The sequence below is a fragment of the Acomys minous genome (assembly GCF_964271855.1).
Source record: "Acomys minous genome assembly, chromosome: 4".
Taxonomy (NCBI): Eukaryota; Metazoa; Chordata; class Mammalia; order Rodentia; family Muridae; genus Acomys; species Acomys minous.
In genome coordinates, this window is record NC_140486.1 from 14832643 (window position 1) to 14857365 (window position 24723).

At 42.9% G+C, this 24723-nt stretch overlaps 1 protein-coding gene and 1 long non-coding RNA gene across 4 annotated transcripts in view; one reads left to right on the forward strand and one right to left on the reverse strand.

Moving 5' to 3' along the window:
* Window positions 1-4141: 4141 nt before the first annotated feature.
* On the reverse strand, window positions 4142-6566 carry LOC311597023. The gene is made up of 2 exons (XR_014779065.1): window positions 6444-6566; window positions 4142-6031 (listed from the first exon to the last, which is right to left on the reverse strand). It is a non-coding gene; the product is annotated as an uncharacterized lncRNA (long non-coding RNA).
* SMAD4 (SMAD family member 4) overlaps window positions 6506-24723 on the forward strand; it is a 55111-nt gene continuing 36893 nt past the window's right edge. Inside the window, exons 1-2 of one of the 3 annotated variants that reach the window (XM_084781041.1) lie at window positions 6506-6819; window positions 23515-23890. In XM_084781041.1, the coding sequence (XP_084637167.1) occupies window positions 23642-23890 (249 nt within the window). In that variant the 5' untranslated portion in view covers window positions 6506-6819; window positions 23515-23641. Of the gene's footprint in view, window positions 6820-13005; window positions 13025-23514; window positions 23891-24061; window positions 24135-24723 lie in introns of those variants that run through there. The other 2 variants (XM_084781042.1, XM_084781043.1) reach the window with 2 other exon arrangements.

Sequence of the window (24723 nt, forward strand, 5' to 3'; positions counted from 1 at the left end):
TACGTGAGCCCATGCAGGATGTTTACGATTCAAACCAACACCAATACCTTATATGTACAAACAACATAAAATATTACTTACCAACAACAGGATCTCCCTGTGTAACCTGGAACTAGCTACATAGTTAGAGACAGCCTCAACTCACAAGACTCCTGACTCAGCCTCCCACATTCTGAGATTACAGGCATCTGTTACCATGCGTGGTGAACAAATCTTGTCATAGCCTTGAAATGAAAGCATAGAGTCGCTGGAGGGATTGCTCAGTGAGTAAGGACAGTTGCCACGAAGCTCCACAGCCTGAGCTGACCTTGACCTCTATACTCATGCAATAAATGGTGTGAGCACGCATGTCCCTGAAACACACATGGTGCTTGTATACATCAGTCCTACACCTGAGTCTCTCCCCTTATGGAACGTATACTCTGATGTGGAGGGATGACAGACAATAACCAATAGACAACATACATGCTATGGGAAAAGAGAAAGCTAGGTGACGGCAGGGTTAAGGTTGGGGATAGAGCCCGGTGATTAAGTGCTCACTTAACATTACAAAGCCCTGAGTCTGAACTCCAGCTACACACACACACACACACACACACACACACACACACACACACACACACACAGAGAGAGAGAGAGAGAGAGGGGGGGGGGAGGGAGAATGGGTTGTGATTTTAGAAAGGTCATCAAGGGCCTCTACCGAAAAGGTGACTTTTGATCAAAGGCAGTAAAAGTTTGAATGTAGGTCTGTAGGTCTTTGGGGGAAATGTGTGCCAGGCAGAGGACGCCTGTTCAGATGGAACAGGTGTGGCATCCTCTACCAGGGAGCTTGGGGCGGGCTGATGAATGGAAGGCGAGCATAGAGAGGCACTGATCAGGAGTGGCGGTGCCAGTCTTGGGAAATCTGCTCTAGGTATTCACTCCGGACAAAATGAGGGATATTAATGAGGAAGTAAGCTGCAGTTTTATTATTTACTTATTTTGGTATTGAGGATCAAACTGAAGGCCCTGGGTGTGGGAGGCAACTGCTTCACCACAGAGCTGTACACACAGAAGCAGACCCTACGCTGTGGCGGTCTCATTTACTTAGCTCAGGCTTGATTTACGCTCTCCAGCCTCCTGACTGGTGGGATTATATGGGGCGTGCTACTGTGCTTGACTGGCAGTGAGGTGTTTCTAGCTATTATGCTGACAAGGGGAGACAGATTCAGGTATGAGGTCATGGTGTGAGAGAGAACAGCGTTCAGTTTGTGCCATGTGAAGTTTGCGATGTGGCAGATAACCACAATCTGGAATTCAGATAAAAGGGCTGAGCTGGTGATATAAATTTGATGGTTGTCATCATATGATGACATCATATAGCTCTCATGGTGAAAGTCAAGAGAGTGGATGAGATCACTGAGAAAATATATATACATAAAAAAAAATGAAATTTAAGGAATGAGCCTGGGGCCACTCAGTGCAAGGTTAAATGGTTTGAGGGAAGAGGTGGAACAAGCAAATGACAGGGACAAAGGAACCTGGGAAACCCATAGGTTGAAAGAAAGAAAGAAACAAACAAACAACCCAACCCAGTGATAAGTGGTATCAACTGTCATAAAAAAGTATGTCAAAATGGGGCTTACGGAGCCAGACTTTGGCTACTGTGTGTGTGTGTGTGTGTGTGTGTGTGTGTGTGTGTGTGTGTGTGTATGTGTGTATATATATATATGAGTAATTTTTCCTTATAGCCCTTACAGGCACCCTTAGTGTTATCTTACCCTCCTCCCTTTCTCTTTCTGTATTGACCTTCCTTCTTCCTCCTCACTCGGTTCTCCCCGCTTTCTCCCAGTTTCCTCTTCAGATCACATAATATCTGCTATTGCCTTTCCCGGAGCTCTGAACGATCCCTTTTAACTTTCCTGCTTGGAACAGTCTTGAAGGCCCCTCCCAGCTTTATGGAAGGAGAATACAGGTACTAGTGGAGGGTTCTCTCACCAGCTGAGCTGCAGACAGGAAATTTTGGGGAGCTGTTGAGCTGCCTGCAAGCTGTACAGAGTTCCAGGGTTGTAGCTTTTCAGTCAGCACTGGTGTTGGAGGATGGGCTTTCCCAGATGTGGCTGCTTTCTGAGGCGTTGCTGCTCCTGTAAGTTACCGCTCATGCATGCTCCAGTTAGTAACCCCGTACGGTTCTCCAAGGTGGGCTGTGTGCAATAGTTACTTTGGCCATTCTCAGGTTCCCTTTCTGGAGTGAGGTAGATATGTATGTCATATCTCCCCAGAAAATGTCCCTCACACAACAGCTGGGCCCATGGGAATCTAATTGTGTAGTGAGGGGTGAGGAAGAGACAGGGCTGGCATATAGGTGAGGGTGGATGTGATTTGTGTCTCATTGCTTCAATGCCCTCAATAAAATAGGAAGCAAGGCCATTCCTTGAAGAAGAAGATGTGTAGGCTGGAAGACAGAGAGAGCATGAAATCTAGAGAGAATGGAGGGGGATGGGTAGGTAGGAACCCAAGATTCAATGACAAAATGAAAATGAAAGTAAGTACTGCGTTTCTCTATAGCCATATTCTGACACTTGGGTCCTGATGTCTAGTATGGACAGGCAGCTTGACTCAGGACTGTGTTTTTGCTGAACTTACCGGAAGAGGGAGAAAACCAAGGGTGTGCAAGACTGACCGCAATGACTGGCCGGCAGTTAGGGCTGGGGAAGGGTTGGAGAAGGCAGAGGCGAGAGCTGAAGAGTCGTTAGCGCTTGGAGTAGTCCATAGAGTGATCTGGGAACAGGAGGTAGGGATCTGAGTGTCAGCTGCTGGAAACTATGGTCCTGAAGGGTCCTGGAGAAGACTCCCATCAGTGCCACCATGGGAGCACATGGCTGAGTTAGGCAAAGGTCAAGGAACCAAGAGGCTGGGGGTGTTGGGAAGACCACCTAAGTGTATAACTTTGCTCGGATTAGAAAAGAAGTGGGGAGTCAGGCGTGGTGGCGCACACCTTTAATCCCAGCACTCGGGAGGCAGAGGCAGGTGGATCGCTGTGAGTTCGAGGCCAGCCTGGTCTACAAAGTGAGTCCAGGATGGCCAAGGCTACACAGAGAAACCCTGTCTCGAAAAACCAAAAAAAAAAAAAAAAAAAAAAAAAGAAAAAGAAAAAAAAGAAAAAAGAAAAGAAGTGGGGTTACTGACAAAAGCAGATGGTGAGCAGACGAAGGGAAAGAAGGGCATGATGGGAAATCGATGGTTGACAGTCGGGGAGGTGGTCTGGAAGAAGCTCATGGTAGAAGATCCAGCTGAGAAATGGGGAGGAAGCAGAGTCCTGGGCAATAGTTAAGTTCGCCATAAAGAACAAAGCCAAAGGCACCTGCAGGGGAATTTGAAGAAGAGGCTAAATATTCCTAGATCCACATGGTCCTCACTCAACATGGCCCCCACCTCCTGGTGTTCATGTCTCTGTGGTCTCTTCCCCATTTTAAGTGAAATCTGTGCTGTGTTTTAGGCCCTGTGTGATTCTACGCGATTATGTCACAAAAGACCATTGCCATGCCAGGTGTTAGGAGTCCCCACTACTACTTAGGTGGTGGATCACTTGAGCATAGGAGTTTCGGGTCAGCTTTGGTGACAACTCTTTAAAAAAAAAAAAAGACACAATGGAGGTGGCCCAGTTGGTAAAATACTTATCGCATAGCATAAGGATCTGGGTTCAATGCTTAGCACTGAGGCTAAAAGGGCCAAGTGTGCTGGCCCATTCATGCAATCCTAGCCCTGGGGAGGCAGAGATAAGAGGATCCCTGGAGCTCACTAGAAAGTTCTAGCTGAACCTGTGAGCTCCGGGTTCAGCGAGAGACCCTATCTCAAAATGATAGTGTGGAGTGAGACGGAGGAAGACGCCTGATGTTGTTTCTGATCTCCACATACCCATGCACTGACACACACACACTCACTCACTTACACTGGGGGGGGGGGCGGGGGCCTGAAGGAGAGAGAGAAAAATATAATAATGATATGACCTTGATACAACTCCTATCTCTGCTGTCTCTGAAGGAGCAAGCTGCCATATTGTAAGCCTCTTATAAAGCGGTGTTTCTCACCTTCTAATACAGCTCTAAACATTTAATACAGTTCCTCCTGTGGTGACCCCCAGCCATCAACCATAACATGATTTTCGTTGCTACTTCATAGCTTTATTTGTGCTGTAATGAATCATAATGTAAGTACATGATATATATGATATTTGATGTGTGACCCGTGAAAGGGCTGCTCAGCCCTCAGAGGGGCTGAGACCCACAGGTTGAGAACGGCTGCTGTAGAGTTGAGAGGGTCTCTAGTTGTTAGGCAGGCCTTCAGTCCTGTGGTCTACAGGAAATGAATGCTGGCAACATATGTGTGAGGGAGGGAATAATTCTTTCCTACAGGAGCCTCGCTTTGTAGAGGACCAGTGCCTGGATGCCGTGGGAAGAGACAGTAAATGTGTACCGCTTTAGCTTTCCAAACTTGTGGCAGTATATTATACAGACATAGATGCCTGGTACAGTTGGAATAGAAGAAGTTTAGTGATAGCAATGCTACTCAATTTTAAAATACTTTCAGGAGCATATTCTCAGGAAGTCATGAACTGATCTGCAACCAATGAGCTTTAATCATCTGCTAGCTGAAAGATCGTCCTTCCATCTTTAAATTGTATTCTTTGGGAGTTTCATACATGTACACATTGTACATGGATCTTCTCCACCCTCAGCCTTCCTTACAGTAAGTAGCTCCTGGACTCCCCCAACCCTCACACTCTTTCCCAACTTCATCTTTTTATAACCCACCGAGTCCAATTTGTGCTACACCCTTCCATTTCGATGACAACAAAGTATTGGATTTGCAAAGGAATTTAATACTGATTCACTTAAGTAATTTATTTTATCATTGCAGTCATCAATTTTTGAATTGTCCCTTTGGCTTGCCCTGGGGATTTTTACACATTGGGTCACCTTAATAATGGGACAGAACTTTGACTTTCTTTTGTAAGGTGTGAGGACAGTTTTGAAAGGAGATGCTGCCCTCAACTGCCTTGTCAAGATGAGGAACTTAAAAAAAAAAAACACTACACATAGTAAGTAACATAGGATCTGTAAAAGAATTCTGGGAATGGTCTTGAAAAGCCTTCATATACCTCAGGGGTAAGAAAAGAGCAGTTTGTAGGTGGCAGCTAGGGGCTTTCCTGTTGAAGAGGGCTAGACTAGGCTGTGATGGCACAGACCATAGAAGGGAGGGGCGGGAACGGCAGGGTGTGTACAGCAGGGTGTGTACGGCAGGGTGTGTGTACCCTTCCTCTGACAGGACTTAAATGACTAGTCTTGAAGGGATCCTGGGGGCAGGTGATAAACAAAACAAAGAGACACCATATAATCCTGGTGGAAGGTGAAAAATGAAGCAAAAAGGCTCCATAAAAGCCTGATGGAAGGTGAAAAACAAAACAGAAAGGCACCATATAGGCTCTAAATTAATTTAAAGCTAGGGTCTCACTATTTAGTTCTGGCCTGAAATTTGCTATGTAAACCCACCAAGCTGGCGATCCTCCTGCCTCTGCTTCCCAAGGGCTAAGATTTTTTTATGCATGGGCTGTGATTCAAAGCCAGGGAGCATATGTGTTCTAACCACGGAGTACAACATTCATCAAGTTATAAAAGTAAATACGAAGTCAAAATTAGAGATGGGTCTTTTGCCACCCTTTGATTTTTGTGGAGCTGGGATGGAACCAAGGCTTCGTACACAGACGACAAATACTGAATTGTCCCTTTAGGTTACCCTGGAAGTTGTAGGCATCGGGCCATCCAAGCAATGGGAGACGATTTTGACTTTGCTTTGTAAGGTGTGAAGTTCTGAAACTGAGCTACGCATCCCAGCCTGCGCGACCTACTTAGCAGGTGTACAGTACGAAGCTCTTGAAGGGCGACTCCGACTCGAAATTCCCGCCTCTCTTCCAGCTGCTCACATCTGGCGACACAGGGCAAGGCCTCTGAATGCGTGATCCACGTTTAACCTTTGGAGCTTGACTCCAGGCCTGCGTGACGAAAGGGACAGACAACGCTTCCTCCCCCACCCCACCTCCCTCCAAAGTAAACTGCTACAAACACCTGCAGTTAGCGCTGCTGTGTCCACCAAGGTCTTCATAAACCAAACCCAACCCGGCAGCAGCCCTGCCACTCGCTCATCCTGAGCTTGTCCCACGCTGCTCGGGTACTCTTTAAAAGGCACCCCGTGTCGGAAAACAGCGCCAGCGAAAAAGGCAACTCCCCATGGACGCCGCTGTGCGTACTCAGCCTGGGCCGGCCCAGCCGGGACCAGGGCAGCGCGCAGACCGCTGCTGCCCGCGGGCGCCTGCGCATTGGGACCCTCCCTGATCTGGGCGGGAGGCGGGGGCAGCCGGGAGAAAGGAGCGCTGCGGGGGGAAAAGGGCCAAACCCTGAAATTACCCGGATGTGGTCTCCGCGCGCGCATGCTCAGTGTCCTTCCGACAAGTTGGCAGCAACAACACGGCCCTGGTCGTCGTCGCCGCTGCGGTAACGGAGCGGCTCGGGCGGCGGAGCCCGTGTTCGCGCCCGGCCGCCCGCCCGCTCGCCGTCCTCGGGAGGCCCTTCCCGCGCCGCGCTCGGCCCCGCCGCCGTCCCCGGGGCGGGAGCGCGTGACGGAGCCCGCGCCTGCGAGCGAGGCCCCCCGCGGCGGGGCGGCTCCGGAGCTCCAGGGGCCCGGCCCGCGCGGTCCAGCGGCGGCGCGGCGGGGAGAGGGGCCGCCGCCTGGACGGACGCCGCGGGCGGGACCCGGGAAGCGACGGCCCGGCGCGGAGCCCAGGTAACGCGCGGTCCTCCCCTGCCCCGGGCCTCGGCGCCCGCGCTCCCCCCCACCCCGGGGCGGGCTCCCGCGGCGGCCGGCGCGAGCGCGGGCCCGGCGGAGCTCGGGTGGGTCGCCCCCCGCGCGCCCCGGCTCCGCGTGCTCGCGCGTGGGTCCCGGGCCTCAACTCCACTCGCAGTTAGGCGCGCCCGGCGTCCCGGGAACTCGAGCGCCGTTCGCGCCGCCGCTCTTTGTTGTTCGGGAGGAGTTTGGCCGCGGCCCGGGCCGTCGCGTCCGGGCGGCCCGGGTGCGTGGTGTCCCGGTTCCGTCCTCGTGCCTTTTCCCCAGCGAGTGTTTGTTTTCTCTTTGTCCCCACTTTCTCTTCCTGGTGTGTCCTTTGAGTTTACGTTTGTAGCTTTGATTTGTTTACTTTTTTGGGAATTGTGGGTGATAGCCGCATGCGGGAAACATTCTTAGCGCCTAACTGAACCACCTCCCCTAATAAAACGTGTCTCCTAATAAAAGGTGTAGTTTATTTTATTGTTAGGGCTACATGCATGGAGCGTGAAATTGGTGGAGGGCGTTGGCTTCACCACCCCAAACTGCTGTTATGATTTCTCAAGCCAGATTTTTCAAAGACATGGGCGTGTTTAGTTAACTTGAAAGGCTCCTTTGCTAGAGGTTTTAAAAGGCCCTGTTGATTGATAGCTCCTCCCCACTGCCCCCCACGAAAGCCAGAGTAAACTTTTAAACTTTTAAAGTTGATTTTCAGATAATTTATTTTAAAATTGCCTCATTGCCTTCAGTTTTAAGGTGGGATTGTCACTTATTTAGAAATAAACTGACAAGATAAAGAGGGAGTTATTTTAAGCATCCTGAATTCATGTTCTTGCAGCTTTGTAATCTCGCTTAATTTTTTTTTTAAACGATCTTTGCCAGACTTAGCATCCTTTTCTTCTCAGTAGCAGCTTGATTATTTCAACGTTTTAAGAAGTAGGTTCAGGTCTTTCTGCTCAAAAACAAAAACAAAAACATGTGGAATCTTAACTGAAAGTACAGAAATGTATAAATTCCACAAAGCAATTAGATTTCAAGCACTGCATCTGAATACTTTTTATTATAGATTTTACAAATTTACCTTGCATTCAGGACCTGACGTACTTGCCGTTAAAATGTAGCCTAGGACGTTCAAAAAGAACTTTTCCCTACTGTAGACACCTTCTCTACTTGAAAGATCTGATAGGTTAGTACGTGCTATTTCAAAGTGTAAATGATTGCTGTAATATTTTTTAAAATACAGTTTCTCCTGGTGCTTCATCCATAATATGTCATGAGCCTATCGGGCTTCTTGAACTCCAACTGCCCATGTTTCTCGGCCTCTCAAGTGCTGCAATACAAGATTGGGACGTGATGCCCAAATGCTCATGATTTTGTTTTCCTCAATGAGCTTGTTCCAAGCATGCGCAGAGGCGGACTAATGCCCATGACTTGAAGTAGCTTCAGATCTTGATGTGGTGAATCATGCAGGCTTAAATTGCTGGGATTAAAACAAGTCCTTTCTGAAGAGAGTCTACATAACGCATTTTGTGACTGTCGTAATACAAGTGGCTTTTTTCTTTGCTTTCTAGGCTTTTGAGTGAGTCTGGCTTAAAGAGGTATTACATATTTTTTGTACTTCATACTTTTGATTTAATGCCTTTGTTGTAAGTCTTTAAGTTAGAGGGAAGAATTAAAATTGTGTTTGCAGAATTAATGAAAATGTGTGCTAACTAAGTCAGTGAAGTAATTTGGAATGTGTTTTATATGGACCTGAGCTGTCCTAATGGCTTTGCTTTTGAAATAGTTCTGCTTATACTGGGTTTTTTCTAAAATCACCGTTTCATTTATGCTATATGTCAGTTGAAGTATTTCTGTTTGTGGATTTTGTCTCTGGATTCCTTCACTTACACACACACACACACACACACACACACACACACACACACACACAGAGAGAGAGAGAGAGAGAGAGAGAGAGAGAGAGAGAGAGAGAAGGAGGGAGGAGACTTAGTTTATGCAGACCAGTCACACGCCAGCTCTCTCAATTAGAACCTGTTTTTTTCTGGGTGAGCTGGAGTTACAGTAACGTTGGCACACAGTGTTCTAATTGAGCTGTGCATGCCTGGGGTCTCTACTAGGGCAGTTAAGGCTCAGATTCTGCAGAGTTGGTTAAATGTAAAATGCATATTTGGACTTGTTTAAAAGTTTGCCTCTTAAAGTTTGCCTCTTTAGGTGAGAATATACATTCTTTTGTTTTGTTTTTAAAGACAGGCTTTCTCTTTGTAGCCTTGGCTGTCCAGGGCTTGCTTTGTAGACCAGGGTAGTCTCATGCTCACAGAGATCCTTCTGCCTCTGCCTCCCGAGTGCTGGGATAATGGGGGTGAACCACTGCATCTGGCTACATCCCCCCCCCCTTTTTTTTTGCTGTTTAAATATTAGCTATTTCCGTTCCATTTTGTTCCCATCCAGTTGATGCCTAGGTTTTTGTTTTTCTTTTCATTCGTCCAGAGTGACTGTCTCTTTAAACATACCATGAGGAAGAGTGTCTCAGTGATCCTTAATTATGTGAAAAACTAACTTAACTAAATGGTAAGAGTTAAAAAGTAGTTAGGCCAGAAAGTCACAGTTAGCACAGCTTTCTTATATTGTTTAGTTTTTCCCCTCATCAGTTGAAGATTGAGTTGCTTAAGATAGACATCCAGCCAACTGCTGACTATGTGTGGAGAGCACGCACATGAGCTTTTGTTAGGGTACTGCGGGCATCAGGAGAGCCTCAGCTCATGCTAATGAGTCACAGTTAGAATTGTTGGATTTTTCCCCCTTTATTTTAAAATGTGTAATTTCGGTAATGGAAAATTTGGCTGAATACCAGTTTCTCAGAAACAAGATATTTGAGATTGTGTCACCTTGACATTATTACATGGTGTAATGGGCATCCAGGAAAAGTGATTTTGAATATGAAAGTGAATGAGGACTAGGAGAGTTAGATGGTGCTTACTTACTTAAAACTAAAATGAAAGATGCTTAGATGCTCATAATTGATAAAATCAGACACAGTTACTAGAGACAATTGTTTTTACTTGTATGAATCAATTTGAAGTTAATTGTAAGTCTGTTTCAGCACAAGGACCTCATTTTTATTATCCATACCTTAAATAAGATTTTTCCCCACTTTTGGAAAACTTGTTGTCCTATGGAATTTAATTTTTTATTGGCTCCAGCCTCCCACTGTTGCTAGGGGTAAAACTTAGGTCGAATGTTAGGCAGTTTATGCCGCAGAGCTGTGTCCTCCCGGCTCTTTCTACTGTTCTTCTTTCAATCCCAAGGTTTAGGGTCAGTGATTTTCAGTCTTGCTTGGACATTGAGATTCTTGGAGAAGTTTACAAAACACTGATGGCCTGGCCTCTACTCTCAGAAGCTTGAGTCAGTTGGATTGGGCTGTGTAGCCAGCTTAGAAAACCACAGCTTAGGGTCCTAACTGTTTTAGCTGCTTCATTGTTGATTTTTACACTCCTTTCTCTGTCATTTTTATTTGTTTGGGGGACAGGGTCTCTGTAGATGTGGCTGGCCTTGAGCTTTGAGCAGTCCTGCTGCCTCTGCCTGGTATGACACCATGCTCAGTTCAGCTTTGCATTCTCTTCAGTGCAGCCGTAGATTAATGCACAGGCAGTCATGGCAGCTCTAATTTAGTGGGCCTTTGAAGGTATTACCATGTATGTTTTGCTTTTAAATCCCTGCCTTTCTCTCCTTTCCAACCCCCTTCTTCCTGCTTCCCCCCACTTTCTCTTTTTTCAATTTATTTATATTGCTTAGTAACAAATTTTAGGAAGCTGCATTTCTTATGATGATCATGAAATTGGTCTCTAAATTAGCATCCAAACTCCAGTTGAATTTGGTTTCTTTTTTAAAGATTTATTTTTATTAATTAAAAAAGTATATTTTATGTATATGGGTGTATTGCCTGCTTGTATGACTACATCACTTGTGTATCTGGTGTCTGAGGAGCCAAGAAGAGGGGGCATTGGATCCCCTGAAATTGAGTTATAGATAATGGTGAGCAACTATGTGTAGGTTCTGAGAAATGAATCCAGGTCCTCTGAAAGAACAACCAGTGCTCTTAACTGCTGAGACATATCTTCATGCCCTTATTAATTTTTAACTACACATATGTCTGTGTGTCTCTGGAAGTGATTAAGGAGGCCACTTCCCCAAAGTGGGTGCAGAGAACCATACTCCAGTCTCTAGAAGAAACTCTGCTCCTAACTGTTTAGTCATTTCTTCAGCCCTGGAATTTGGCCATGTTTACGGGTCAGTCTGCTTGGAAGTGATGAGGTTTTCTAACCACAGCTTCACTGGTCCTGTAAAGGAAAGTTGCATTGATTAAGCCTGTACAGTTGGGGCTTTAATTTATGCATTGTGAGAAAGTTGCTCAACTAGCCCAACTAGTTCGCAGTTCTGTAGAGAGGGCCTCTAGGCACATGTTGTCTTTTTATATTTTTCCTCTGATGTTGGTGATTGGATTTAGGGCCTCACACATAAACTAGTGCTATGCCACTGAGCTAATCCCCTCGCCCCTTTACTCCAGTTGCTCAACCTGAATGCTGGTCCATAGTTACCTGCATCTCTGGTCTTTGGAAGAGCTATTTATATAAATATAACTTTTTGCCCTCTAACTCCAACAACAACACACACACCACACACACACACATATACCACACACACAAACACCACACACACACATACACCACACACATACATACACCACCCACACACACCACCCACACACACCACACACATACACACACACACACACACACACACACACACACACGATTTGGAATGGGAATGGAATGGAGGAGGCATGGTAATTGCTTAGGAGATAAAGCCCCATCCATTGTGAAGGTTTTGGATATTTATATTACTTACTCTTATTTCTGTAATTGTTTATACCTTTTAGTCATCAGTACTCTGGAGCGTCTTAAGAACCTATCAAATTCTAGGGTACATGTTTTGAGTGCATCTCTTATGATTAAACAGAAAAGACTACTGATAAACAGGGCTGTCCTAGTAAGGTGTGATTTCTGTAACTGTGGATGAGTGTATTCAGCTTGGGCTTTCTCAGGTTAAATGTGTGTATATGAGTGTGCTTGTGCCTGTGTGTGTGTGTGTGTGTGTGTGTGTGTGTGTGTATGTTTTCAGACAAGGCCTTCTACATAGCCTTGAATTTCAGAGCATCTGGCCCCAGCCTCTTGAGACTGGGATTACATATTTGTGCCCCACAGCTGCCTTCACAATATAGTTGTGAACGTAAACTGAATTAAGGGTATTAGTTAGTGGTAACTGACTGACTAATTAATTCTAGAAGATCTAATTAATATGGTGGACAGTTGTTGTATCAGTTGAATCATTTGGTGAAAGGATGACAGAACTAGTGCTTACTAAGCTAACTGAAGCCAGGGTTGTTAACTAACTGTAAGCACTAACTGTAAATGCATCTAATCTTATAGGCCCTTTTAAGATTAGTTGAAGCTGGCATGGTGGTGCAGTCTTTAATCCCAGCATTCTAGAGAACCTTTGAGTTCCAGGCCAGCCAAGGCTGCATAGTGAAATCCGTTTTCAAAACAACCCCCCCAAAAGATAAACTTAGTCAGAAAGAATAATTTTATGTGTGTAGATATTGAAATGATGTGCATTGATTCATGATGTTGTAGTTTCTTTTACTGTGTTTTTGGTAATATGTAAAGGGAAGTCTGTAAGTTAGTGCTTCCTAGAACTGACAGCCCTTCAGGCATGTGCTTTTTATTTTTTAAGGTAGGCTGTAGCTACTTGGAGCTTCTGTGGAATTCTGATACAGTCCTTGTCCAGTTGCCAGGTATTAAAATTCAACTTCATTTCCAATCTTTTAAAACAGTGGTTCCCAAAATATGCTCTGTAGACTTCTGGGAAGCCCCACAATCCTTTTATTAAAGAGGTCATGAGCTCAAAATAATTTTCATAATAGGGCGGAGACACTATTTGGTCTTTCCCTATGTTCCAGTTGCACTATGGTACAGGAGCAGTAGTGGGTAGTCTAGGGGCTCCTTAGCATGATTTAAAACAGTTTCTTTGTGTTTTTCACATTCAGATACCTGTTGAGCATTTGAAAAGAAAATTTTCAGTTTCACTTAAGAATGCCCTTGGTAAGGAGGTAAATGGCTTTAACTTTTAAATAAAAGCTTTTATGTGATTAAAAAGTCTTTATTTTGTTTGGTTAAATAGGAAGTGTGTAAGAAGCATTTCTGCATGTTCAGGTGTTCAAAACTACTTACATGACTGATCTGCAGGCTGGGTGCTACTTTTTAGATATAGTATCATTTCTAACTTTACGTGACAGGACACCTGTAGATACCTACAGCCATTTAGACCTGGGTATTTGGTGAAAATGAATAAAATGAGCCCACCACAAATAACTTAGTTGTCAAGGATACAGTCATATCTTTCAAATGAAAACTGGAGTTTTGGAAAACTTGAGTCTGTCAGCATTAGTTTGCTAATTTCCTAATACTTCAAAAGATTTTTCTAGTGAGATTGTTGGTGATTTTTAAATATACATGGATTCTAGCTGAGGATAGTTGTTATGTCTGTAATCCTAGCATGTGGGAGACTGAGGCAAGAAGATTGTGGTGGGTTTGAGGCCAGTCTGATCTACACAGTGAGTTCTAAGACATCCTAGACTATTGTTTGATCCTGTGACATAGTGTATAAGGAAATGGTCCAGCCTTTGGAAGATCTGAGTAATTCTGAATTAGTGTTTCTCCAAAGGACCATGCCTTATGTTAGAAGATCTCTCCAGAGTGAGACGCAGAGACTCATGTGTGGGCCGCGTGCTCCTCAGTAGTGTATGCAGCTTCCGGTGGGAGCCAGTCTTATCGTGAGTGCTGTTTATCAGGAATGACCACTTTGTTTTTTGTTTTTGTTTTTGAGTGTATTTTTAGTCCTTAGCTCCAGAGAGCTGCCTTGTTTTTACTTCCTAGCATTAGGATTAGAAGCATGGCCACCATGCTCAGCATTCTTTTGACATTGGTTTGGGGAGCAAACTCAGGTCTCATGCTTGTTCCCTGACTGAGCTATCTCCCCAGCCTCAACCCCGTGGGTTTCTGTACAACAAATCTGAATCTCAGTGTTCAGATCCCACTTCGTAACCCGAAGTAATCTCCATTTGTTGAAATTTGGCATCGAATAAAAGAGGATTATCCATTGTTACCTGAAAAGGATATTAAGATATTCCTTCCAGTTATACGTATCTCTGTCACATTTTCTTCTTGCACTTTAAAATCTACAGGAGATTGAACACTAAAGAAGGTAGAATCCAGCTGTCTTCTATTAACAGTAAGAAATTTGCACAGATGTAAAATAGTGTCACTTTTACTTATTACTAACTTATGTTTTGCAAAAATACTATTTTTCATAAAAGTTATTGAGGTTAGTATTAGTGGGCCTTTTGAAAATGAATAAAAATTTATTTTAAAATTAGTTTTAATCTGTAATAAGATTAATAATGATATAACCCATATTCTGAGTAATTAGAGTCAGAAAATAGACAAATCCATAAATACAGAGAATCAGAAAACAATTTGACAGATACAGTTTTTTTGTTGTTATTGTTTTAGAGGTTTGTTAGGTTTTTTGTTTGTTTTTTTTTTTTCGAGAGGGTTTCTCTTTGTAGCCTTGGCTGTCCTAGGACTCACTTTGTTCCTTGAACTCAGAGGATGCCTGCCTCTGCCTCCCAAATGCTGGGATTAAAGGCATGTGCCACCACACCCTGCAGCCCACAGGTGCAGTTCTAGTGTAACTAGTTCCACATTTTTACCAATGGGATGTATTATCATAAGCTTTGGCTTACCTTGGTATCTCTAAAATGGTTACAGTGTATAAACTAGACCTTGGTGCAGTCAGGAGCTTGTAGCAGGGACTTCTTTGGCTTGAGTTAGTCGCTGGATCTAGGCTCTCAGCCAGTATTGTCAAAATTATCTTTTAGATTTGATTTCCTGATAAATTCTCAGGCTAACTATTCCAGCATTAGGTCTAGCATACAGGGGACTTCCCTGTAACCTTTTTAGAGAGCGTCTTAGGGATTCCAGGTTTGTAGCCTGCCTCCAGCTCTCCAGTGTTAAAATTTCAGGCATATGTACAATGCCTGGTTTTTGTGGGCCTAGGAATCAAGCCAGGGCATTGTGGTTTGCAGTCTACCAACCAAGCCTTCAAAGGGCTTGTTTTCTTTTCTAACATCCTCTCCCCATGTTCCATCCAAGTTAATGTCACTGGCTTGTGTTCTTTCCATCCCCAGGGTTACCGTGTGGCCAGGCTTTGGTTCTGTGTGCTCTGGCTGGGAATTGTCTCACCTGGTTTCCTGGAAAGCCAGACTGTCATTGGAAAAGGGGGACGTTTATGCTGGCAGATGAAATAGATGTCAGCTATAGTATATATTGATTCTTTTTAAGCAGTATATTTAAACAGGTTCTCTGTGTGGTTCTGAATTTATGGCAATCCTCCTGTGTCAGCCTCCCAAGTACTGAGATTGCATATGTGCATGATTCATGCCTAGCCTCAGAACATGTTACTCTAAAATAAGATTATTTAATTTAAAGCTGGTGTCATGAAAAACATTTACATCTAAGACTTGTGAGTAAGCAAAAGCACGGGTCCCAGTTGTCTGGTATAGTTCACCCTACAGGTTACTGTTCAAACCCTCTTTCTGCTGCATTGGCTGTATCCTCAGAGCTCTCTGCTCTCAGATGTCCTTTAGCTCTTCCATGTAAACTGTAGCATGTAAGCTGTTACTTGTTACAGGGAGTTGATCCTCAACAGTTGCTTTTCTTCCTTGAGAAGCTTATGTTTAGAATTTCTGTCTAGTTGTATCTCTCTAAGCTAGCACCACTCCCTCCCTGCAAAAGCAAGCCTCTTGATCTTTTAAAAAAAATATTTCCACACTAAGTAATAGTTTTATAATCACTCACCAAAACACATAACTTCTAGAAGATTTTATGCTTGGTTTATGTAGTGTAGTAGTACCCTTTGTCCCTTCTCACCTCTCCCCCCAACCTGCTGCGGAGGCTTCCATGGAATGATGTCCTCCCCTCCCTGAGTCTCTTTACTATAACCTGTCACTGTGTTCATCCTCTTTCCTAACATAAACTCATTAGAAACAAAATGTGTGACTCTTGCTTCTCTGTGTTTTTCTTGTGTTCCTTTCAACACCCCCTCCCTTAGCCTGGCAGTTCCATTCTGATGTGCACAGACAGCACTGTTTTACCAAGTATTCTGTTGGCTCTCCTGGCATGTGGTGGACTTGTTCTTTTCCCTTTTCTTACTTCCTCTCATTGAAATTTGTGATAGCCCAGGGACTCTTGTCATTTTGGTTGGGTGCTGTATTTTTCTGGTGTATAAGACGACTTTTTAACCCTGAAAAATCTGCCAAAGTCAGGGGTCGTTTTATATGCTGGGTGCTTACCTGCAGCTTGCTTCCCCTTGTTTCTTACATCCTGCACATGTGGGGGGGGGGAGTGCCTTGGCCTATTCCCCGCTCTGTGCAGGGAGTATGAAGCAGAGAGGAACAAGTTGCATCCATCTTCCTATACCTTGAGGAGGAGAACGTTGAGTATGGATTGGCTATCCACCAGACTCAGAGGGCTACAGGTCTTTGGATTGAGTGTGGAGCGTGCCTTAGAGGGATAGTATAGCCTGGCACTGGCTGCCTGCCGGCATTTAATAAAGCATCTGGCTAGCTGTGCCCTGCCTGCAAATAGACACATGCCCTAGTTTGGTGCACAGGGTGTGCGTTGGAAGAGATCTTACACGGCAAGTGTATTCCAGACTCTGTATTTTAACTGGAAACGTTGGGGATTGTCTGATATGCCCAGTTGTCTTATATGCTGGTAGTTCTGTTCTGAAGGATAGTTTGTCTGCCCTTTGAAGGATGTTTATTTAGTAGGCCTATCCTTTACCATTAGATGACCAGTAGTATTCTGCTTCTCACCTTTGTCTGGCCATCAAAAATTATATCCAACTAAGTGCTAGTCAGGCCCGACCCTGCCTGACTTGCGATATCAAACAACAGTCACATTCGAGGTGTTAAAACCAGAGGCCAGGGCTGGAGAGATGGCTCAACGGTTAAGAGCACCGACTGCTCTTCCAGAGGTCCTGAGTTCAATTCCCAGCAGCCACATGGTGGCTCACAACCATCTGTAATGTGATCTGATGTACATGGTATACATAATAAATAAGCAAAAAATATTAAAAAAAAAAACCCAGAGGCCAAAAATTACTCTAGACATGGCCAACTGTCCCTTGTGAGACTGATTTGCCCTGTTGGGAATCACTAATATTGCCATACAAACTTGGCCAGTCAGTGGCAAGGATAAGTAATAACCTTTAGCTGATAACACGGGACTGTCCTTTGCCTTCCCCCTCTACCCAACACAGAAAGATAGTGCCTCTGTCAGGCTATAGAAGTACCACCAAGTGATCTGTGGTAGATGAAGAAGAGCTGAAACAAGGTGCATCTGTGAACGGTAGCTGTTTGGGGAGTTGTTTATCCCATACCAAGACAGAAACTTCCTGTGTTGTCCTACCCACTTTCATATTTCTTTAGTTCTTACTTTGGTAATGTGCTTGGCGTTTTTAGGTGTTTTATGTGCACACACACAAGCTGGGGGTTGAATCCAGTGCTTCATTCTATAACATAGGTACATGTTTTATCACAACATCAAACCATAGATCCCAGCACTTGGGAGGCAGAGGCCAGCCTGCTCTACAGAGTGAGTTCTAGGACAGCCAGGCCTACACAAAGAAACCCCGCCTCAAAAAACCAAAGAAGAAAAAGAAAAAGAAAAGAACAGAAAAAGAATAGTTTACTTTGTTTTATTTTCTGAGTTGAAATCTTGCTGTGTTGTACATTTCAGGCTTTTAAAACTTTTTGTACTCACGGCATTTTTATTGACTTGGATATTGAAGCATATAAAATAAGTATACAAGGCAAACATTTACTGATAAAGCATAATTTATTTAATAATTCTTTGCTGTACATAAAATTTTACCATTTTTGAAGATCAAAGCAATTTGCATACTAATAGGATGAATGTGCTTGTTGATTTTTACATAAAGAACTATACCTTTGCTGAATATTTGATATTACCAAACATAGAACATCTTAAATATTTTCGAGAATTGATCAGTATTTTGACTTTATGAGCATTGGTGCTGAGAATACTGCGTCACATAATACACAGTACAGTGTGAAAGAAGAATTGTTGGAAATTTAGTCCTAATCCCAAACCCAAATGCATTAAACAAGTAAAAGAAAATGAAACTCAGGTCAGCCACTCAAATGGCAGTAGCGCTCTATCTATCTATCTATCTATCTATCTATCTATCTATCTATCATCTATATCAGATCTATCATCTCTATCATCTATGTATCATCATCTATCTATGTAGCATCTATGTATCATCTATCAATCATCTATCATTTATGTATCATCTATCTATCTATCTATCTATCTATCTATCTATCTTTGGTTCTTTAAGACAGGGCTTCTGTCGATCATCTATCTTTGTATGTATGTATGTATGTATGTATGTATGTATGTATGTATCATCTGTCTGTCTGTCTGTCATCTATCTTTTGGTTTTTCAAGACAGGGCTTCTTTGTGTAGCCTTGGCTGTCCTGGACTTGATTTATAGGCCCGGTTGGCCTTGAGTCCACATTGATCCACCTGCCTCTGCCTCTCGGAGTGCTGGGATCAAAGACGTGCACCACTATGCTCAGCTCAAATGACAGTTTTAAAAATCAAACATTCTAACACAAGATTATCCAAAATTGGACTGGAGAGATGGCTCAGTAGTTAAGAGTGCCGCCTGCTCTTCCAGAGGTCCTGAGTTCAATTCCCAGCAACCACATAGTGGCTCACAACTATCTATAATGCGATCTGATGCCCTCTTCTGCAAATAAAGCACTCATATACAATAAATAAATAAATCTTAGAAAAAGATTATCCAAAATTACACTAACTTGATACATGCTGAAGAATGTTAGTAGGAAAATAGCCTTTGTCCTCTATAATTAAACTATTTTGTTATAGTGAGAGCAAGAAACTGCAGTAAGAGCACCACAGTTTGTAACAGAGCAGTCTAGAGTGAGGTCACTTACTGAGTACGGGGAGGCACCTCCAGAACCACCTTGCTTGGGTCTATTACTTTTTTGGGGGGGGGGTTTGAAACCTCTTCTGTTACGTGTGTGTGTGTGTGTGTGTGTGTGTGTGTGTGTGTCCCCTCCATATTTTTATTTCAGGATCCCCATTGGGATCCTAAATTACACTTTTAAGAAACTGAGACCCAGATGGTTTCCTATTGGCTGGGGCCACTGGTGTGTACCACTGGGTGTAGACCCAGCTGAAGTCAGTAGTTCTGGGTATTGTAGAAGTTTTTGTGAGAAGGCCTTGTAGGTGGGTCAAAGAGACAGCATTCTGGAAGAGACAATGAAGAATTATCTTGGTATTTCACAAGACTTTAAAATATCCTAGAAACTCACATAATAACTAGTGTATAGCCCAATTCTAGGAATTAAATTTTTCTTAACTGAAGTTTTTTCTTTGGAGTGTTATCTGTTCACCATTTGAGAAAAATCAATATCACCAACATGATGTTTGTCTTAAGAAGTCTGAATATAAGGCTAGGTGTGGTGGTGCACGCCTTTAATTCCAGCACACAGGAAGGCAGAGGTAGGTGGATCTCTGTGAGTTCAAGGCCAGCCTGGTCTACAAAGCAGGTCCAGGACAGCCAAGGCCACACAGAGAAAGACAACAACAAGTATGACTGTGTAACAGTTACGTTTATAAGGCTGTATAAAATACAAACATCTAATTCCTTTAAAACATGGGTTCCAGAGTTTACATGTGAGAAATGTATTCTGCTGAGCTACATCCTGGTCTCTTCTTTACTCACATGGTCTAGTTTGATATACCTCACATCAAAATAAAGATTTTACTATGTGTGTCTTTTCCTCCTTTATCTAAGGGTAGAACATAGTTAAAGTTCTTAAAATGTATAAATAGATTGCATTTTAATTTCATGAAATAAGGAGTTGCTCTAGGTTGTTACAGAAATGGAATGTTGGTCTGCGAGTATTCCTACTGATAGGTGCCTGATACATGGCTACTAATCTGTGTCTTTAGAGTGTTTGCAAATGTATCTTTGTTGCTTTGGTCAATTATGGCTCCCACATTGCTTTTATACTCACTGTTGCATTTTATTACTCAGGTAGTCTTAGGGTGAGCAAGACAGATAATATGCCCATTGCATAGAGGAGACCATTGAGAGGTTTATGGAAGTCATTTATGTTGCTAGAACTTTAGTTCGAGCATACAGCTTTATTTATATTATGTCAACATTTGCCCAAGTGTATCTATCATATTTCCATAATTCAAATATAGCTCTGCTGATACTATTATTTTCTTATTGGAAAAAAAACCTTTTAGATTATATTTAAGGTCCTTATGATGCAAGGAATACAATAAAATCCAAGATAGAAGGCTATTTTTAAGAAAACTAAGTTATTTTTGTGTTCAAAGAAACTTAATACAGCCTTTGAAGTACTGTCAGGCCCTAAACAGCCTAAGTTTAATGAAGAATGACGTTTAATGTTGACACTGGAGAAAGTTAGATGCAAATACTTAAATTATATATTGGTACAAATTTATACTAATTATAGAATAATTTGTCCTAAGACAGTTCCACAGAATAAGAATGATATAGCCAGTCTACAGATCCTTGCATGATATATGTTAGTGTCTTAGATGCTTTTTCACTTCTGTAACAAAGCACCGTGACCAGGGCAACTTATAAAGTAAGCATTTAATTGGGGCCTTGCTTGCAGTTTCAGAGGGTGACTTCAGGATCATCGAGGGGAGTGTGCAAGCAGGCAAGCAAAGCACTCAAGCAGTAGCAGAAACAAGAAGAGAAACTCATGACCCAACCCAAGTGACACACCTCTTCCAACAAGGTCACATCTCCTGGTCCTTACCAAATAGTTCCACCAACTTGGGACCCAGTATTCAAACATGACCCTATTGGGTCATTCTTATTCAGATCTCCACAGTTGGCCTGGCGTGGTGGCACATGGCTTAATCCCAGCACTAGAGAGGCACAGGTAGGCGAATCTCTGTGAGTTCGAGGTCAGCCGGTCTACAAAGTGAGTCCAGGACAGCCAGGGCTGCACAGAGAAACCCTGTCTCAAAACAAAACAGAACAAATCTCCACAGTCAGGAACTGGATGGTGTTAGAGATGTCTAAGGTGAGACTGTGGTATTTTCTTGACCTTCTAAATTTGTGGTGGGATCTTTCTTTTTAACTCTTAAGGCTGCAAGACAAATATGAAGTTACTGTAGTATGATATGTAAAGTATAATAAAAGTATGCTTTAAATGTGAGGGAGGGAATCAAGTAACACAGTAAGAAACACAAACATATTAGGGAAGTAATTCTCTGGAATTGAGAGTCAAGGTGATGACAGCATAGTCGGGGGTGGGGGACTCTTGGGGGCAATTAAAATATTTAAGCCATAATTTGAAAGGAAGCCTAGGACTTAATTTTTGAGTTGCTAAAATAGGGTGAATGTTTTAGGAATACTATGAGTTAAACATATGAAACACAGAAATGCACTTGTTGGACAATATGTGGGACTTAGCTGTCTTAGGAATGGGTTTATAATGGTGAGGAGGTCAGTCCATCCCCAGCCTACAGGTGCCAGTGAGACAGGAGAGACAGTAGTTGGGGTTGGGCTTATAGTGTCAAAGGTTTAGTCCGTTGTTATCATCGTGGGGGCATGGCAGCACTCAGAGAGCTGGAGCAGTAGCTGAGAGCTATACTCTTCTGCAGGCAGAGGCAGACTCTGGGCATGGCCTACCCCCAGTGACATGCTTCCTCTGTCAAGGCCACACCTCCTATTCCTTCTAATCCTTTCAAATAGTGTTATTCCCTGGTGAGAAAGCATTCAAATATTTGAGCCTATGGGGCCAGGGACAATCACCACAACAGGGGGTTGTAATATAGAAATTAAATTTGCAGCAGTGAGAGGTATCAGACTAGTTCTTAGATCTGATTGGAGGGTTTTGTTTGTTTTGGTTTTGCTCCTACAGTCTGAAGATTGAATCTTGGGTCTTCAGCATGCTAAGCAGGCACTTTATTACTCATCCATATCCTAGCCTTATGAAAGTGTGTGTGTGTGTGTGTGTGTGTTAGGCAGCTCTTTGTAAGTTCACAATCTAGTAGCAAGTCTCACTTGTGCAAGCAAGTAATGGTTTTCCAGTTCAGCTGGATATAAACTGACCTTCTATATGCCTTTGAGCTGAGAGTGGCTAACCTCTGTCATTGCCTTTTGTTTTCTATAGTATATGCTTTATTAGGAGGAAATGTAAACAAACAAATAATGTGTTTGGGGATAATATTCTTGTAAAAACAAATATCTTAGGATTCAGACAGTCAGTGCTTTGTACTGAAACTATGTGCAGTATACTTCATTCAGCTTTTTCTATGTTGGGTTCCCCTTTTATGTCCAGATTCAGGGTTTAAATAACTCTTTGTCCAACTACTTAGTATAACTGGAATCCTAATCCTGATCTCTGATTCCTCCCACCCTTGTGCAAATAATCTTTATCTGGAAAGTGTCTCTATAATGACTGTTCATTAGCTGGATGTAATCTCAGCACTTAGGAGGCTGATGTAGAGGTATTGCTGTTAGTTCCAGGCCAGCCTGAGCTACAGAGTAAGCACCTTGCTTCAAAACAAAGCCTTCCCCTATCCTTTTATTATATTTATACATATGAGTAAGTGATAACTATTGACGGACATGGACATTGGCTTCTTTATATGAGGGTATAATGAATTCAAAGGCAGTTAAAAATATTAACTTAGAACAATGGTTCTCAACCTGTGGGTCAGGACCCTTTTTGAGGTTGAATGACCCTTTCACATATCCTGCATGCCAGATATGCATTACGATTCATAACAATAACAAAATTACGGTTATGAAGTAGCAATGAAATAATTGTATGGTTGGGGGCGCCAGCACAGCATTAGGACCTATATTAAAAGGTTGCAGCATTAGGAAGGTTGAGAACCACTGTTCTAGAGGAAGTGATTTTTCCCCCTGAGACAGGGTTTCTTTGTGTAGCCTTGGCTGCCCCGAACTCACTTTGTAGACCAGGCTGGCCTCAAACTCCGAAGTCTACCTACCTGCCTCTGCTTCCCAGAGTGCTGGAATTATAGGCGTGTGCTGCCACGCCTGACTGAGGAGGTGAATGTTAAATGCCAATGATTTGTATGGATTCTCAGAAGACTCAAAACTGCAGCAGTGGCATAGAAAATAGAAAGGGTGCAGAAATAGCTAAGTTAAAGTGTGGGGCAATGGTACATTTGGTAAGACTTGATTTAGTGTGCCTTTGTATTAATGAGAAGGCTTGAATTTTTAATGATTTTGGAATATAACTAGCTCCATTTCATAGTTAAACCATTTCGAACTTCACACACTTTTAAAGCTGTGAGCATTGAGTCCTTTGACTTAAGTGGAACAGTTTTTCTTTCCCCAAATAATTGTATCTACCTTGTGAAATGCATTGTCATCTCTCTCTGTTTCTTTCTTAGATTATCCTGCTCACCAGATGTCTGACAGTTTTCCTTGCAACATTGGCCATTGGTTTTCACTGCCTTCAAAAGATCAAAATTACTCCAGAAATTGGAGAGTTTGATTTAAAAGAAAAAACTTGAACAAATGGACAATATGTCTATAACAAATACACCAACAAGTAATGATGCCTGTTTGAGCATTGTACATAGTTTGATGTGTCATAGACAAGGTGGAGAAAGTGAAACGTTTGCGAAAAGAGCAATTGAAAGTTTGGTAAAGAAGCTGAAAGAGAAGAAAGATGAGTTGGATTCTTTAATAACAGCTATAACAACAAACGGAGCTCATCCTAGCAAATGTGTCACCATACAGAGAACACTGGATGGACGGCTTCAGGTTAGTCGGAGAGCTCTGGATGTCTCCGTGGTGCTAGAGTAATAGATACTTTTACATTTCCTCTTAAGTGACTGCCAGTTTAATGTAAACTCCATCTCTGTATATTTATTTCATATATTTAAAGATTGAGTTTTATTACTTATGTGTGTATATGTGCATGTGTATGTACAGATACTGGAAGAAGCCAGAAGAGATCATTCTCAGATGCTGGGATCAAATTCTGCTCTTCATAATAGAGCATCAGGTATTCTTAACGCGGGGCCATCTCTGGAGCTCCTTAGCTCCATCTCCTGATGACGTTCTGTGCATCCGTGCCAGTGTGCATGGTTGAGCGTATGTGGAAGAATACACGAAGGGTGGATGTTAAGCTTTTTAATGTTGTTATTCAAAAATAGTTCAGTGAAGACAATTGGGAGCTAAGTGAGACGAAGCCTGTATTTTGACAACTGCCTCCAGCACTTTGGTATTTGTCATTGTAGTTCACACTCCTTCTCCTGCCAGTGTAAACACCCAAACTGACAAACCGGACTCCTGTCATTTAGGTAGCAACTTCCATTGCTACCAAGTGTTCACTGGTCACTTGCTTTTCATGTAAAACTATACCATATGCGTGAAGAAGTATAGAAATGTGATGTTGTTAGATTTACATTTTTTATTTCTAGGTTTTAGGCAGTTTTTGACAAATTCACACCTTTTGATTTTAAAAACTTGAGTACAGGCCTTGAAATTTAACTCTGTTCAAATTATTGCTCTGATGTGTTATCCTGGCTACGTTGTGTATTTTTTGTAGCTCATCCTCCTGAATGCTGAGGTTACAGATGTGTACTCCTGTG